Source organism: Diorhabda sublineata, chromosome 6 (assembly GCF_026230105.1).
Source record: "Diorhabda sublineata isolate icDioSubl1.1 chromosome 6, icDioSubl1.1, whole genome shotgun sequence".
NCBI lineage: Eukaryota > Metazoa > Arthropoda > Insecta > Coleoptera > Chrysomelidae > Diorhabda > Diorhabda sublineata.
This window is the reverse complement of record NC_079479.1, coordinates 24399623-24416873: the sequence shown is the minus strand read 5'-3', so window position 1 is coordinate 24416873 and position 17251 is coordinate 24399623. Positions and strand designations below refer to the sequence as shown.

General features: G+C 34.8%; 1 protein-coding gene across 6 annotated transcripts in view; it reads left to right on the top strand.

Annotated features, from left to right (window-relative positions):
• LOC130445940 (calcium-transporting ATPase sarcoplasmic/endoplasmic reticulum type) overlaps positions 1–17251 on the top strand; it is a 52621-nt gene that overhangs the window by 15805 nt on the left and 19565 nt on the right. For all 6 annotated transcript variants that reach the window (XM_056781857.1, XM_056781856.1, XM_056781858.1 and 3 more), the window contains exons 3-7: positions 3540–3557; positions 5714–5796; positions 13906–14010; positions 15178–16950; positions 17004–17247. In XM_056781857.1, coding sequence (XP_056637835.1) covers positions 3540–3557; positions 5714–5796; positions 13906–14010; positions 15178–16950; positions 17004–17247 — 2223 coding nt within the window. The remainder of the gene's footprint in view (positions 1–3539; positions 3558–5713; positions 5797–13905; positions 14011–15177; positions 16951–17003; positions 17248–17251) is intronic.

Genomic DNA, 17251 nt, shown 5'->3' with positions numbered 1-17251 from the left:
GCGTAGCTAGGCGTGGGCGATTTGGGCCCAAGTCAACAGTTACGCAATTAACGAGAGCTTCCCCATGCTTTAACACGAAGACCGAAAAGCGTATGAGATATGTAAAGACGGAGCTGATAATATATACGTTTTTTTATAAATTCATGTTTTTGGGATAATTTTTTATTTTATATTATATATTTTACTTTTTTATAGAGATACTGTAATCAAAATATTTTTAATATGGCACGTTTGAACGTCAATACGGGAAACACTTAAGATAATATTTGATCGTACCAAGGAAATTCTTTATGAATTTATTTTTAAATACATAGATGATTAAAATAAAAAATAAATCTGGAAAATATCTTGCGATTATACGTTTTTCTTTTTTGGTGAGGTTACGTTTCAAAATAATATATTTAGTTTATAAATAAACGAATTTTCTAATTGACTGACAAATGAATCATACGGAAAAATTAGTTTAGTTTAAAAATTGATGTACGTCATAGAGCGATTATGAGATCATCATAGCTTTCCTTTCACAAATGATGTGATTTTTTTCCAATTGAGCTCACCTAATATCACTTTTATATAGTTAGTCAAATGTAATGACAAACAGAGACATTCATTCAACTCATCGCATTCTAACCCAAAATGAAATTGTCAATACAAACCTGAAATTCCACCAGGACCTAACCAAAAAAACAAACTTCCTCAAACTTTTCAGTCATTTGTTAAATGAGTTATTTCCGTAAACCAAAATTTGGTGATGCATCGGTAAGGTGGAAGGTAATTATCTCAATTCATGTGATTTGTGTGAAACTAAAGTGAAAAGATTCCATGCAAAATAATACTACTCATTTAGTGTATAGGTGTTTCACGCAGGCATTTCGGGTCCATAGCATGGAAGTGGTTCCCTTCCCTTTAAATCACCTCTGCGTACCATATTTTCCTTGGTCTTACTTTTTTCCTGTTCCTCTTTATTCTATGTCCATCATTTTTTGTTGTTGCTCTAAAATCTGGCATTATCTATTCTCTTGGATCTTATCATTTGTGCACCTCGGCCATAACCCCCCCCCTTTTACCTCCTAGTATTCTTCTGAGTATTTTTCACTCCCCTATATCCATATATGTAATTTCCCTTCCTCTGCTTTGTTAAGAATCCACGTTTCGCCTCCATAGCTCACTGTTGGTTTTAGGGCTTTATATAGATGTAACTTCGCCTTTCTGGACTGGAGATCCCCTTGGTATCTTTGCTTCCCGATTTACATCCTCGTCATCGTGGTCCTTGATAACCAACCCAAGATATACATAACTTTCTTTAATTTCTTATACCTTTTGATATATTAATGCATCTAAATGTTCTTGGTCTCTTAGGTCCCTTCTGTTTTAAAACTAGTTTTCTTAATAATTTTTGATAAAATTTGACTTTTCTTTAAGTCTTAATCAAAATATCATATTTTAATAAAGACTTTAAGAAAAGTCGAAACGTCAAATTTTACCGTTCTTCCAAAAAGTATTAAAAAGACTAGTTTTGAAACAGAAGAGACCTAAAATCAAGAACATTTAGATGCGATGTTATACATAACTTTGAGCTTGTTCTAAGCTCATCATTTTTTCTTCATTCAGTCGTATTCACAATCTTCTCATTGCTCTTTTCCTTTGTGGTGTATCATAAACTCTGATTTATCTTCGTTGACTCGTAGATTTACTGTCTCTGCCATTTCTATGAAAGCTCTGCAGGTTTCCTTGAGCTCGTTTTCCGTCTGCGTATGTCAATAGTTGCGTTGTTCATGTTTTTAGTGTCCCTGTTCTGCTCAAACTAATACTATATTGAACAGCGTAGTGGGTAAAGGATCTCCCTGTTTTTATTCCTATGTGGGTCTGGAAACATTTCGATATTTTTTGATTTGCCTTTACCTTCGTTTTTGTATGTTCGAGTGTCATTTGCGTAAGACTTGCGTAAAACTTTTTTGGAATACTAAGATCGTTCATAATGTACAATAGGTTTCTGTTCACATTATCGTAAGCTCTTTGGAAACCTATGAAGACTGAATAAATTGGCATACCCATATCTTCCAGATCCAAAGCCGCATTGGTAGTCTCCGAACAAGTTTTCTACATATATTCTCAAAATTTTATCTGTAGCCTTAGTCAAAATTTTGTAGGTTGTATCTATACCTCTGTAGTTTCTGCTTTCATATCTTTTTCCTTTCTTGTATATTGGTGCCATTATTTTCCACGTTTCTGGTATTGTCTTCCGATATTCTTATCCCCTGAAATATTTATAGTATTTCCTCCGTTGTTGGAGGAAATATATTATTCCAATCTTGAGTTGTAAGCTCCTTCCATTGTCCACCTTCGTTTACTGCGTATTATTATTTACCCTTTCTTATTTTTTATATACATAGTGCTCTGTTCAGCTTGCCCTTTATTGTATTTCATTTTTTTATAGAAATTCTTCGTTTCTTTGTTTAGAAAACTTTTTTCAATGCGTCTAATTCTGCTCTCTATTCCTTTGCGTTTCTTTGTTTTACACATCTTCTTCATAATACTATTCATATTTGAAGAAATATTGGGTAGGATATACAGGTTTTACTGAAAATTAGGGAAAAAATAAATTTCTAGAAAATGCAGCTGTTTCTTGTTAAATGAATTTTGTTTATATAAAAATCTTATTTATATTTGATTGACCTTGTACTGTATTATATACGATTCTACGATTTTACAGCCAAATGGAATCAATTCGTTAATAAATATATGAGAGCGTGTTGGTACACGTCGATTTCTTCCTTATTTTATATGCAGCCCCCTTTATATTTTCAGTTTTTTGGTATGTTCAGAATATTCTAGACATAATAATTCATGTACAATGTCCTATATCTATCTTCAACTGTTTCGGAAATTTAAGTTTTTTCAGATTTTCAAGTAGCGACCCTATACGAGGGTTGGTACTTAAGTTTCGAGATAGACAAATAAAAACAAATATTTATAATTAGATATGACATTGTTTTTCAAAATATTCTCCATTATGGTTAATAAATACACTTTGGCATGCGTTTGAATCAATTGTCGAAGAATTTTTTCCGTTCCGAATAAGGTATCTCCAAAACATGTGATTTGATCGCATCAACCGCTTCTTCAGGTGTGGAAAAACGTTGACGTCGCAATATATTTAACAAGGACTGTATTGACTATTCAAAAACGGTTTTGTTTGAACCGATGTGTGAGAGCTCGAATTTTCGTGGTTGAGAATGATTCTGCGATTGGTTTCCCAGTTTTTTTCTTCTGGTAATCAAATGCCGTTGTACCATTTATAATTGACCGTACTACGTGCTAATTATTTCGAAAAAACAGGCGACCATTTGTTTCGAAAAAAAAGCCATTTATTTATCAACGAATTTATCCCATTTGACTGCTCCACACTGTATAGTAATTATTTTCATTTCATAATCATGGTTCATTTCTCATTGAAAAAATATTTATCTTATTAATATTAAATTAATCTATTAATGTTATGAGAATTTCTTTCAATTATTTGTTTTTTTTTGTTACAGAACTTCCTGCGGAAGAAGGTAAGTGGTTTTTAGGATAATTATATTCTGATTTTAACCTAAACTTTGGAAAGACTGTTCAAAATTCATGAAAAATTACTTTGAAATCGTTTGAAATTTAATACTTGATTATTTGTAACATTTGTGACTTTTTTGGCCTACAAACTCCAATTTGTAACAAGAAATCCATTTCGACTACCGTGTGATGTCTGATTGATTTTCGTGGTTACTAAACGGCATACATTGAGGTTAAATAACCTCAAATACTTATGCGAAGTTGTCAGACGATTATTATTCTTCATCAAAAATCACAAATCATCTAAAAGATATCTATAAAATTATTTGGCCGATGTTCTGGTGATTCTTGGATGATTTATGTATATCTGGAAGTGTTATTGGGGCTTCTTGCATACGAGACATTATCCACAAATTTACAATTACTCGGTCTCCTATATATAGTTGTGACTTCTAGAATCTTTCGGCTGAATTATCACTGGAAAGCAGCTGAAAAACAGGGTTTCAAACGATATTGTTTGTGGTAGATTGTGTGGAAACCTTCAAACCATCTAACATCAACCATGTAACTCTAGCAATTTATCGCATATTCAAGTGTCGATCGATCAAAACTAAATTTGAAGTTGATTTGGCATCCAAAACATTCGTGTTCCTACAGGTATCAAACCATTAAAATGACGTGGTTTGTTCAAATTTTGACAGTTCTAAAATTACACATATCTGTTTTTAGAAGCAGCGTTGCCCTTTAAATTAAAAGCTGATAAATTAGGAAAAAACAACGGAATATCTCGTCTTCCATAAAATATTGGTATTTGTATGTGCATTATCTTTTTGGTCGAATCGAACAACGAACAGAGCCAAGCATAGAACCAAGCATCGCTACGAACATTTTCACAATCTTTCTATGTAATCCTTGCTGGTTAGCGACAGGATGCAACGCTGGACAATGACAGAAGCTCGGCTCGGCAAAAAACTCGAAGCAAAGTCAATGTCCTTTCTCTCTCTCGTTTATTTTTATTCCAAAGAATGTTTATTTACAATTTTTGTTAACTTTACGAAGATTCTTCTCCAATGTTGTTTATGTTGTTTTATAGTTTGTTTTTTCTCCAATTTTGTCTATACTGAACCTTCACAAAACGGCTCTAGTCCTCCAGAAGGGTATTTTATTATATTTTTTGTTAGTTTATGAGTTATCTCATCTACTCCATGTTCTTTGCTATTTCTACCTAATGGTCTCAAACGATTTAGGAACTGATTGTAGAAGAGCTCGACGCTTTAATTTGCTCTTGGCTATCCCACATTATTATTATAATACACTTTTTAAATGTGTTAGGGACTTTTCACAATAGCGTTTGGTACCATATCCTGTTCACTCATTAATAAATTTCGCTAAAATTCCTTCTCTTTCTTTCTGATACTCTGAATGCAGTGCTCTTGGTACAAAATTATTTCCATAGTCATTGTAGGACATGTTTCCATTGCTTCTGAATTCTGAAGAGGATGCCTGTTGTCCTCGATCTGGCTAGACTGCTCCAAGCAATTACTCCGTACGTGATAAAAGTGTACAAAGTTTCTGTACATTATTAGAGCCATTTTTTGCTTCTGGTTGTCTCCTTTCCATGTTTATGTCTAGTTACTTGACATCATGTTTCTTCTGTATTCAGTTTATGTATCATTCTTTCTGATACACTTATGTCGTGCTCTGGTACAAAATGATTTCCATTGTCATTGTAGGTCATGTTTCCATTGTGTTCCATGATGTACGAAGCTTCTGCATATTTTTCAATTTTCATTATCTTTTTTATCGGATTTTATAAGTTAGAAATTAAATTTATTCTTCTTAGGGAAGGCAAACTAAATCTTGATGAATTTGGGGGAAAAAATAATCCATCTTTATATAATAGATTTTTATATTGTTTAGCTCAATAATGTAGATTAATTCAGCTTTAATTGCGATAAGATTTTATTTAATATTGTTTTTCATCTTCATTATCATTTTTTTTTAATTCGGCTTGTTTTGATACTGGTCAATTTTGATTTTAAAGTTTATTACAGTGGATTGTGTAAATTGAAATTCGCTTGTTCGGAAATATTTTCTAATATCTTATAGTCGACGCCCAATATGGGATCGTAAAGTTTTATTTGCCCATTTTTCCTTTCAGGCAAATCCATATGGCAATTAGTTCTAGAACAATTCGATGATCTACTAGTCAAGATTTTATTATTAGCTGCTATAATTTCTTTTGTAAGTATTATTTTTATTAATTTAAATAATTTCGTTTTTTTACTGTATCATTTTATATCGTGAATGTGAATAATGGGGTTAGGGGTAGATGGGTAAAAGTATTTTATTATATTTTTCTATCACAATAAAACAAAAATTCATTTCTTTCAAAAATAGAAACATAAACGAATATACATAAAATAAAATAGAGAAAATTCTGAGTAACTATTTTTTCTTATTTTTTATCAAGAAGAATGTAGAAAAAGTCATCCATAAAGCCGCGTAGTGTCCTGAACTCCTGTTATATATTTGGACCATTTTTTCAATAAATTTTTCTTACAGTTGTTTTCAGAAGCTTCGTTAGAACTTCTTTTTCTTTTTTTTTCCGAATAATTGCTTTCAATATTTCTGCATTCTCTTTGGTTCACTTGTGAGCATCTTTAGAAACACTCAAAAGCTCATTTTCGTCTTAATGGACACGTCAACAAGCAAAATTACCGCTACTGGAGCGTAACCAATCCAAAACTCAAACATCAGAAACTACTAAATTCGCCTGAAGTGTCCGTATGGACTGCGATGTCAGCTCGAGGAATTATAGATTCCCTACTTTTTTGAAGAAACAAAACACATGGTTCCACCAGGGCAAATTGTTCTACAAGATAGGTGACATACGTTGGCATCGACGCAGTCTCGATTTAACACCTATGGACTTTTTACCGTGAAATTATGTGAAATCTGAAGTTTACGCCAACAAATCTACTTCCCTGGTACAATTTTAAAAAAGATCCGTCACGAAATGGCTGCCATTACGGAGAAAACCTGCCGACCCGTCATAGGCAATTTTAGTGCTCGATTAAATGAATGTGGACTTTCTTTTGAGGCACCTACTATTAAGAAGTTATCTTATGTTATTTGCAATGTTTATCTCTGAAAGAAGTTAAGTCACCTATATATAACGCCTTGTAATCCTTTGAACTCCTGTTAGACTTTTAGTTATTTTCTCAAAATTTGTCCCAAAATTTTCGTTAGAAATGTCGTTCTTTTTTCTTTTTTGTTTTCGAATAATTGCTTCCAAATATTTTTGTTTTTTCTTGGTTTACTTAAACGATTTTTATAAACACTTTCTGCTGTTTTTTTACTCATTATTCGACATTTACCTCGTCTGAATCAGCGCACATCTGTCCAAATGTTTCTCCATACCTCTTCCAAATATTTATTTAGTTCACTTCATTCCAAGAAGTTTTGTTTTCCACAGTGTTCGTCATATTGTGGTTTATCGAAACTTTACCTTTACCTTTTTGATATGTATATGTATATGGATATTGCGGTGTCGTATACACTGCGTCACAAAGGAGCTCCCCTTTCTTGCTTCGATAGTGGGAAACCCAGTGTTTAAAGCTGATCTGTTGATCTCACTCCAATTGCATTTGGTGATGATACTGTCATTTTATTCATTGGAAAAGACCATGGAGAAGCTGATATGAAATTACAATGTATATGTATATACAATCGAACTCCGATAATTCGAATTCCTCGTTAATTCGAACTTTTGCGTCGGTCCCTTGACATTCCTATACTAACACATGTAAAAAAACCTCGATAATTCGAACTTCAAAAGTTCGAATTATCAAAAAAATTCGTATTTTCTGTGTTAAAATTACCGAAAAATTCGAATTTTTGGCGTTTAAATAAGTGAAAAGTTCGAATTTTTGATGTTCGAATAATTGAAAAATTCGAATTTTTCTTGTATAAATTATGTATGTGTACATATGTATTAAAAAATTCGAACTGTTAGTGTTGAAAAAAATTGAAAAATTCGAATCTTCAGATTCTAGGTAAGACGACGATATTTTGTAAGTGTGAAATATGGGTGAACTGCAGACGGCGGCTGGTTTTTCCCAAAAACCGGCGAGACGATTTTATTACTGGTAGAGCTAAGAAAGCATTCCTAAATAGTTTTCTAGTTCGAACTGCAATTAGAGGACGAATGTATGAAACGACTGAAAAGAGAATAAGAGCTGCTGGGTTTTCCCCAAAAACCGGTGCGACGATTTTATTATGTATTGATGGTACAGTTTGAAGGTGCAATTAAAAACGACGAGTTCACGGGACGGATTTAATTGCACCTTCAAACTGTAGAGAAAGAGAGAGGGAGCGAATTGGAGAGAGACAAAGTAGAGTAAAGAGCAAACGTGGTGACTGATTTTTTCTGAAAGAAGGGCGCCAGAGTTTTATTGATACCTGACGACTTTTAAGAAGGTGCGTATTTAGATGGTGAGAAGAGATGCTCTCGCGCCGCTGATGGCTACCACCACCCTCTTATAAAGCAAAGTTAAAACTGTCAGAGCCGACATTCTCAATTGGTTTTCCATTGAGTGCGTTTCGGAGCCAGTTTCTAAAAGTTTTGCTTCGTGTTGCCGTTTACGTTTATTTCATGATGTGTGATTCTGCTAAAAGAATGTACAAATATATGTATATATACATATACATATGTATGTAAATGTGCACAACTCCGATAATTCGAACACCTCGATAATTCGAACTTTTGCTACGGTCCCTTGCAGTTCGAATTATTGGAGTTCGACTGTATATAGATTTGGGGTCTCGTATACACTGCGACCCAAAGGATCTATTGTGTCCCCCTATCTTGCTGCGTTACTGGAGAACGCAGTGTTTACAGCTGATCCATCAATTCCTTAAAAGTCTAGAACGTGGGATGGCTTTAATTGCCAGAGATCTTCGTCTTCTATTTCATACGCACCCAGGTGTAGTGCTCTGGAGTTTCTTTTAGTGTTTCACACTTCGAGAGAATGTGGATAGAGGTTTCGTTCTTTGTGCAACAAAATCTGCACGCCGCCTTATCTGCAAGGTCTACCGTCTTCAGTTGTTTGTTGAGGTAACAGTGTCCCGATAAAACTCCTGTTAGTATTCGTAGATTGTTCTTAGGCTGATACATTCGGCAGATCTACTCTGGTTATAGTTTCCCCGAAGAGTCGTTGACTGCCCTCCCTGTAGGTTGTCCCAATAATTGGTTTTGCTCCTATCTACCTTCTTTTCCATTGTTCTGTAGCTGATACCACAGAAGGATTCAGGTCCCATGAAGTGCTTGTCTACCCTCGCTTTAGCGAGCTCAGCAGCTATTTCATTTTCACCCCGGTTTGTCCCGGAATCTATTGTAAGGTATCTTCATTTTTCTTGCCTAGCTCATTTAATTTTTCCAGGCGATCCCAAACAAGTTTGGATTTTATTATCTGGAGCTTAAAGCTCTAATGGCTGCTTTCCAGTACTATGTGGAAAGGTGGGAGATTTATAATCACTTCTAGTGCAGCTGTTGGGCATGATTTCATGGCCCCGGTTTTTTGATAGATACATTAATGTAGATAAATTTTTGGTTTTTAACTTTTTTAGCATCCTCTAAAATTTATCTTCAATTTAACTTATCGGAAAGTCTGATGAAAATTAATTGAATTATTATTCCGGTCATCTCCAAATAACTCAATTAACCTCCTGATAACTAAATTACATTTGAAAATGAAATGATAAAAGTACGTAGTGATAATTCTAATTTAAAAATAGAACAAAGAATACCGACTATGCCCGCACACTTAAAATAACATAAAAAGTAAACTTTCTGGAAATACTTATAATATAAAACATTTGTGAGCAAAATGATTCTGGTTAATGTTAAATGAATTGGTATTGGTTGGAACAGTTTCTTTTTTCCATTGTATACGGGTTGACCAATAAATTTAGAAAACAACCCTGTCTCTCATACGGTGAGAAAACGAATTATCGTTCGATCTACCAGTAGTTATTGAAATACGTTGAATTTTATTTCAAATATTGCTTAAAGAAAAAATCGATTACTTATATCGATTAATCTATAATTGAGAAATTTAACGAATTATCAAAATCAACTGATTCTTATTTGAAAATAGTCACCATTGGATGAACAAAAGCTTCTGCGAGCAAATTTATTGGCTTTGTGATATTAATTTAAAAATGGCCACCGTGAGGTAAACACAAGCTTCTGTGAGCAGTTTTATTAGCTCTGTGATGCTCATTCAACAATGGCCACCTTTGGGTAAACAAAAGCTCTTTTGAAAAGATTCATTAGCTTTGTAAAGTTGCTTTATGATTCTCATTTGAAAATGGCCACCGAGGAGTAAACCTAGGCTTTTGTAAACAGACTTATTGGCTTTGTGAAGTTGCTTTGTGATGCCCATTTATAAATTGCGACCGTGAGCAGTTTTATCAGCTTTGTGATGTTGTTTTGTGATGCTCATTTAAAAATATCCACCATGGGGTAAATAAAAGCTTTTTTAAACATATTCATTAGATTTGTGAAGTCGCTTTATGATTCCCGTTTGGAATCCTTGGGGTAAAAAAAGCTTCTGTGAGCAGTTTTATTAGATTTTTGATATTTACTACTTATAAATCTCCATCCCAATCGACCTCCAAGACCACTAAGTGATTCGTACCATCAAATCAAACAACTCCGCTGCCAAAGAAACCCATCTTACCCCATGGCTCACCGACAGACGGTCCCTCGACTCAAAGCATAAGAGGAAACTCCCCTATCCTCCTCTGCGGCTGCTAACAACAACACACAATAACCTCCTTTAAATCTTTCTCAATTTCCTAGACAATTTTCCTATTTTCATCGGATAAAACCCTACCACATACACTTCGTCGATCGTCGATGATGCAGGTTCTTAGCGGTTTCCCTGTAACCTGTTGAACCGGTTCTCCAGCCAAATAGCCGACGATAGGGAATAATGTAGCCGTAGCTGTTGCCGCTCGCCCCTCATTTAAAATAAAAAAAAAATCGGAAAATCAAAAATATAAAAAACAAACAGAAAACCAAAAAAATCTTACAAAATATCCTTAAACCGAGAAGAGCCGTTTTTGCTTACACCAACGCTGTCTTTTCGTCTTCTTTTGGCCAATTGTCCTTCGCTTCTCTTCCGTTCAGTCAGGTAGCTAGCACAACCCCAGCTCCGCAGAGGAGCAACTTCTATATCAGGGCCAACTCCAACAAACCTCCGTCCTATAAAAAATTTCCATTATCTTACCTTAAAACTAACCAACGAATTTCCCTCTCTCTTTCTAAAATATTGACTCTCGATTCCACGGTCACACGAAATTTACAGGTTAGTGTTTTCTTAGTTTATTGATGTTGGAAATGGTTACCATCAAATGTACAATTAAAATAGATTGTTTATTTAGATTGTTTTGTATGAAGTATTCGATTTTAGTAATAATAAAAACCATGAACACGTCTGCATCGAGTTTGTGCATAATTTGTAGATAATAAAATTTGATTGTTTATTTCGATCCCTCGCTCATTCAAAATTTATCCGTACAATTATTCCTAAGTAATCTCATTTTGATAAAAAAAAACGTTTTATATACAGAATGGAATCTGGTTTACACTTTATTGACGTATATTCTGAGAATTTAAGATCGTTTTCGAATATTTATTGACAAAACAATAAATAAAAACCACAGATTTCGAATTAGTACATAAACTGACATATACGAGGTGTGGCTGTTAAATTACTTTATTTATTCATTTTTGAAAGCTTCATGGTATTGTTACTAAATACTTTTTCACACATCTATAAGTATATATTTAATGTAATGCTTTTCTTATTTATTTATACGATTTCTATTCGTGGGGTGCATTAATAAACACTCTCTCTTACGTTCTTAATTTATTTAAATACACTACACTAACTTTACATAATACAATTCATTCAACGAACTTAAATAATTTATTTGAATTCTCCGATTACTTTCGTTCTGTTCACTACGACTATTTATTTTAAACTGAACTAAACTGCACTAAAGAAACTCCTTATATATATCCCAAAAAAATTCTAAAAGTTCTAGAAAATTAAGAAACAAATCAAATAAGTAAATAGACCTTCCTAGAAATCATTCGAAAGAAACAATGTAAATAAACCGCCGGCTTTAATAAAAAGTTATATAAAAAGCAAATATCAAAGCCGGTCCGCCGAATTTTAGAATTTAATTATAGCCGCACAGGGTCGGCTTAAGGACCCATTTCGCGAACTTGTTCCTAATAATAGAAATGCAAAATTCAAACTGTACTGTTTGTATTTTGTATTACAAATACAAAACCCATATTGAATCTGCAATTTGGAAATTTGGAGTCCAATATCTAGTACAATGATAGTCTAAGTACCCTGAAGACGATAATTTGGTAATAGAAACGCGCGTCAGACAGTATAATTGTTACTGTTGTTGTATATGTAATAAACAGTGTGTTCAGTATGAATATCACTAACAGTTTTAAATATTCAAACTCAGCCTTGAGTTACAAACATTAATAGCGTGAGAATTGTGCACATTTTATTTCTTTATTAACATCATATGCCCATGAAACCAGCCATAACGTGTTATCTACAATTGATAGAGACAGAACTTAATTTCTCAAATTTCTTTGGCGAATACAAGGGGTCTCGAAAGAAAGTATGAAGAAAAGAGGTATGGGAGAACATTTGCACAGATCTAAAAAAGAGAGGTGACATTCTAGGGTTATAAATACAATACATAGTGGAATAAAACAATTTCGACGAGGTAAATGTGGAAGATGTCGAAGAAAAAAGTTCAAAAAACAACAGGAAGTGTTTTAAAGATGCGCTCAAGTGAACCAACACTGACTTATTGAAAGCTATAATTCGGTAAAAAAAGAAAAAGAAGTTTCATTGGTACTACAAAGCGTTATAGGCGATTTATAAACTTCGCGCAGAGTTAAAAAAATGAAAATTACATTAGATACCTTCCTCATAATAGGTATCTCAAAAGAAAGTTCAAATTTATGGCTGCCAAGAAAAAGTACTAGTAGGTATTAAATCTGGGTGGACGCCAATTTATGTCACATATCCTGGAGATCAATTTGCCATGAAAAATTTTATGAATTCATGGCAGTGATTTATTGGAAGTGTGATGTTGGAACCATGTTCTTTGGTGATAACCATTAAAGTTTTGCATTCACTGTAACTGTGCGTCCCCTTTCATCTTTAAAAATGTAAGTGCCTTTAATTCCTCGCGCTGATATCGAAGTCTATACAGACACTTCAGGCGAATTTAGTAGTTTCTGAATGTTTGTATTTTGGATTGGTTGCGCTCTAGTAGCAGAAATTTTGCTTATTGGCGTGCTCTTTATCTTTGTAAACGTTCGCGCTCAATCATATGGTTTACGAAGTCAAGTCTACAACCAGTATCCTGAGGCTTCAACTCTCGCACCAACTGAATTTTGTAAAGATTGCAGCCCCAGATCTCTGTGTAAAATGCGGATTAATGATGATTTATGCACGTCTAAAGCAACAGCACGCTTCCGAATAGACAAATCGGGCTCGTCTTGAACAGACCAAGTAATACTACGTATTCGAACGACCTGGGGTTTTACTTAATTCATTAACACACTAGAAACTATAATAATTAACTTATAACTACTTATATAATTAATATTCACTACTTTTATAATTGATTTAAATTTACCGGTTACTTTTCACTATTTTGTTCCATTCACTATGACTTTGAATTATATACTGACTTCTCTCTGCTAAAAATGCACTAATTTATATCTAAAAGAAGTTTTCGAATAATTCTAGAAGGTAACCAAACAAAGAAAAAGGTCTTTCTAGAAACTGGTTATTAAAAACAAATCGCCACTCTGATAAAAGCCTGTATAAAAACATCAAACGAATTCCGCGTACCGGCGCGTTCGCTGAACTTTAAATTCTTATATCATAAGCGCACATGACCGGCCTCGCGGTCCATGTCGTAGATGAGTTCGTAACAATGAAGTCTCTTTAAACTTTTCGATCCATTTTTCATTCAGTCTAGCGCCTGGCGTATCATTTAAGTGGCGAATATTGCCGAATTATCGTTTTTATGTTCGTTCCCGAGAAACGTTCCATAGCGACTAAATTCCCAAGAACGAAGCTACCGATTGACATAACTGCCGCGCCCCTGTCAATAGCTGCGCTCACACAATAAACAATATATAGGTGAACAATATTTTAGAGACACCTTGTATTTAAGAGAATTCTTGTGTTTTTCGTTGGCCGGGTTAATTTATTTTTGGTTTTATTTCAGGTATTAGCTTTATTTGAAGAACACGATGGCGCTTTCACTGCATTCGTAGAACCCTTTGTAATTCTATTAATTCTCATAGCAAACGCAGTAGTAGGTGTTTGGCAGGTACGTGATATTCAAAATCTGTAAATTCCAAGAGTAAATTTTTACTAATATTTGCATCGTTGATAAAATTTAACGCAGTAAGGGAAATTTGAATGCTTAGTTCTATGTTACTAATAATCGAGTGAGTCGAGAAAGAAGAATTAGGTACATTGAGGTGAAACAACTAAAAGGGACACAAGAGGTAATGGTGGCAGATGAGAAGAAGAGGTAGACCGAGAAGTTGGTCTTTCTTCTCGGTCTACCAAATGGAATCTATGGGAAACAAAATGGGACAAAGGAAGTGATGGAAGCAGAAGAGGTAGACCGAGAAGAAAGACCAAATAAGCCAAATAAAAGATAAGTAATGGAATGATTTAAATTGTTAATGGAAAGATTAGAAGAAAAATATCATTGGGTGAAAGAACAAATCCTCTTTTGACATTTGAATACATAGAAGGACGGTTTAAAGTACAAAATATGATGGAAGATATGAAGAAGATTTTTTAACAGTGAAACATGACAAATGAAGCTTCTAATCATGGTTTCTTCGAATTAATTCGATAAATTTCGAAATCTATGGGAAACAAAATGGTACAAAAAAAGTGATGGAAGCGGAAGAGGTAGACCGAGAAGAAAGAGCAAATAAAATAAATAAAAAATAAGTAATGGAATGATTTAAATTGATAATGAAAACATAGAAGGACAGTTTAAAGTATAAAATATGATGGTAGATAGGAAGAACATTTTTTAAAATGCTTACATCGAATTTCCCACGTTTCAAAAAAGTTTTTTTCAGTACTATAGACTCCCTGTACTATTCTAACAGTGAAATATGACAAATGAGACTTCTAATCATGGTTCCTTTTAATTAATGCAATAAATTTCCAAAGTTATATTAATTTTTTAATTATTTATGATAAAGTTATAGTTTTTTCTCTTTGAATCGTTTAGTCAGTCATAAAAACTATTCGCAAAACACCACAAGACATCGAAAACTTGAAAAGGAATTGACTAGCTGATCTCAGAAATGATTAAAGGGGTCTGATCAATGGAGAAGACCTCACCTACTCCGAATATACTTGTATATTATATTTATTATATGTATATGTATTATACTTAGTAATTTTATAAACTGAAAAAAAGATTTGAACAGATTTTATAGTGTTAAAATTTCGTTTTATATTTTAGGAACGAAATGCGGAATCGGCCATCGAAGCACTCAAAGAATACGAACCGGAAATGGGTAAAGTTGTTCGACAAGACAAATCCGGTATCCAGAAAATCAGGGCGAGAGAAATAGTACCCGGTGACGTAGTAGAAATTTCTGTAGGAGATAAAATTCCCGCCGATATCCGTATCATCAAAATCTACTCTACTACACTCCGTATCGATCAGTCTATATTGACCGGAGAATCGGTATCAGTAATTAAACACACCGATCCTATACCAGATCCTAGGGCAGTAAATCAAGACAAGAAAAACATCCTGTTTTCCGGTACTAACGTAGCCGCCGGTAAAGCTCGAGGCGTCGTTATCGGAACCGGTCTCAATACCGCCATCGGTAAAATCAGAACGGAAATGTCGGAAACCGAAGAAATCAAAACTCCCCTACAACAAAAATTGGACGAATTCGGCGAGCAATTATCTAAAGTAATCTCGGTTATATGCGTCGCCGTATGGGCCATTAACATCGGTCATTTCAACGATCCAGCTCACGGGGGCTCTTGGATTAAAGGCGCCGTCTATTATTTCAAAATAGCCGTAGCTTTAGCCGTAGCCGCTATACCCGAAGGTCTTCCTGCCGTAATCACGACTTGTCTCGCTTTGGGTACCCGTCGTATGGCGAAGAAAAACGCCATCGTCAGATCATTACCTTCCGTAGAAACTCTAGGTTGTACTTCGGTTATTTGTTCCGATAAAACCGGTACTCTTACTACTAATCAAATGTCCGTAGCTAGGATGTTTATATTCGAAAAAGTCGAAGGTAACGACAGCAGTTTCCACGAGTTCGAAATCACCGGTTCAACTTACGAACCTATTGGAGAAATATTCCTCAAAGGACAGAAAGTTAAATGTTCGGAATTCGAAGCCCTCCAAGAAATCGGTACCATTTGCATAATGTGTAACGATTCCGCTATCGATTTCAACGAATTTAAACAGGCCTTCGAAAAAGTGGGCGAAGCCACCGAAACCGCTCTCATAGTATTAGCGGAAAAGATGAATCCTTTCAATGTCGTCAAAACCGGTGATAGAAGACAAGTTGCCATATGCGTCAGACAAGATATCGAAACTAAATGGAGGAAAGAATTTACTTTGGAATTTTCCCGCGATCGTAAATCCATGTCTTCTTATTGCACACCACTTAAACCGTCTCGCTTGGGAACTGGACCTAAACTATTCGTTAAAGGAGCACCCGAAGGTGTATTGGAAAGGTGTACGCACGCTAGAGTCGGTACTCAAAAAGTACCTCTAACCAGCGCTCTCAAAAAGAAAATTGTGGATCTTACTGCTCAATACGGTTGTGGACGTGATACTCTGCGTTGTCTCGCGTTGGCTACCGCTGATAACCCGATGAAACCGGAAGAAATGGACTTGGGTGATTCCTCGAAATTCTATACCTATGAAGTGAACCTCACTTTCATCGGTGTCGTCGGTATGTTGGATCCCCCGCGTAAGGAAGTATTCGATTCCATCGTTCAATGTCGCGCCGCTGGTATCAGAGTTATTGTCATCACCGGAGATAATAAAGCCACTGCAGAAGCTATCTGTAGACGTATCGGGGTTTTCGGTGAAGATGAAGATACCACCGGGAAATCGTATTCCGGTCGTGAATTCGATGATTTGCCAACGTCGGAACAAAAAGCCGCTTGCGCTAGAGCCAGGTTATTCTCGAGAGTGGAACCCGCTCACAAATCCAAAATCGTGGAATATTTACAAAGCATGAACGAAATATCTGCCATGGTAAGTGATTTTTTTAAAAATTTATTTAATTACCAATAATTCGATTTTTATAGACTGGTGATGGTGTAAACGACGCTCCGGCATTAAAGAAAGCCGAAATCGGTATCGCCATGGGTTCCGGAACCGCCGTAGCTAAATCTGCGTCTGAAATGGTATTGGCTGATGATAATTTCTCGTCTATTGTCGCAGCAGTTGAAGAAGGACGCGCTATTTACAATAACATGAAACAGTTCATCCGTTATCTGATTTCGTCTAATATCGGTGAAGTGGTGTCAATTTTCTTAACAGCTGCTCTTGGTTA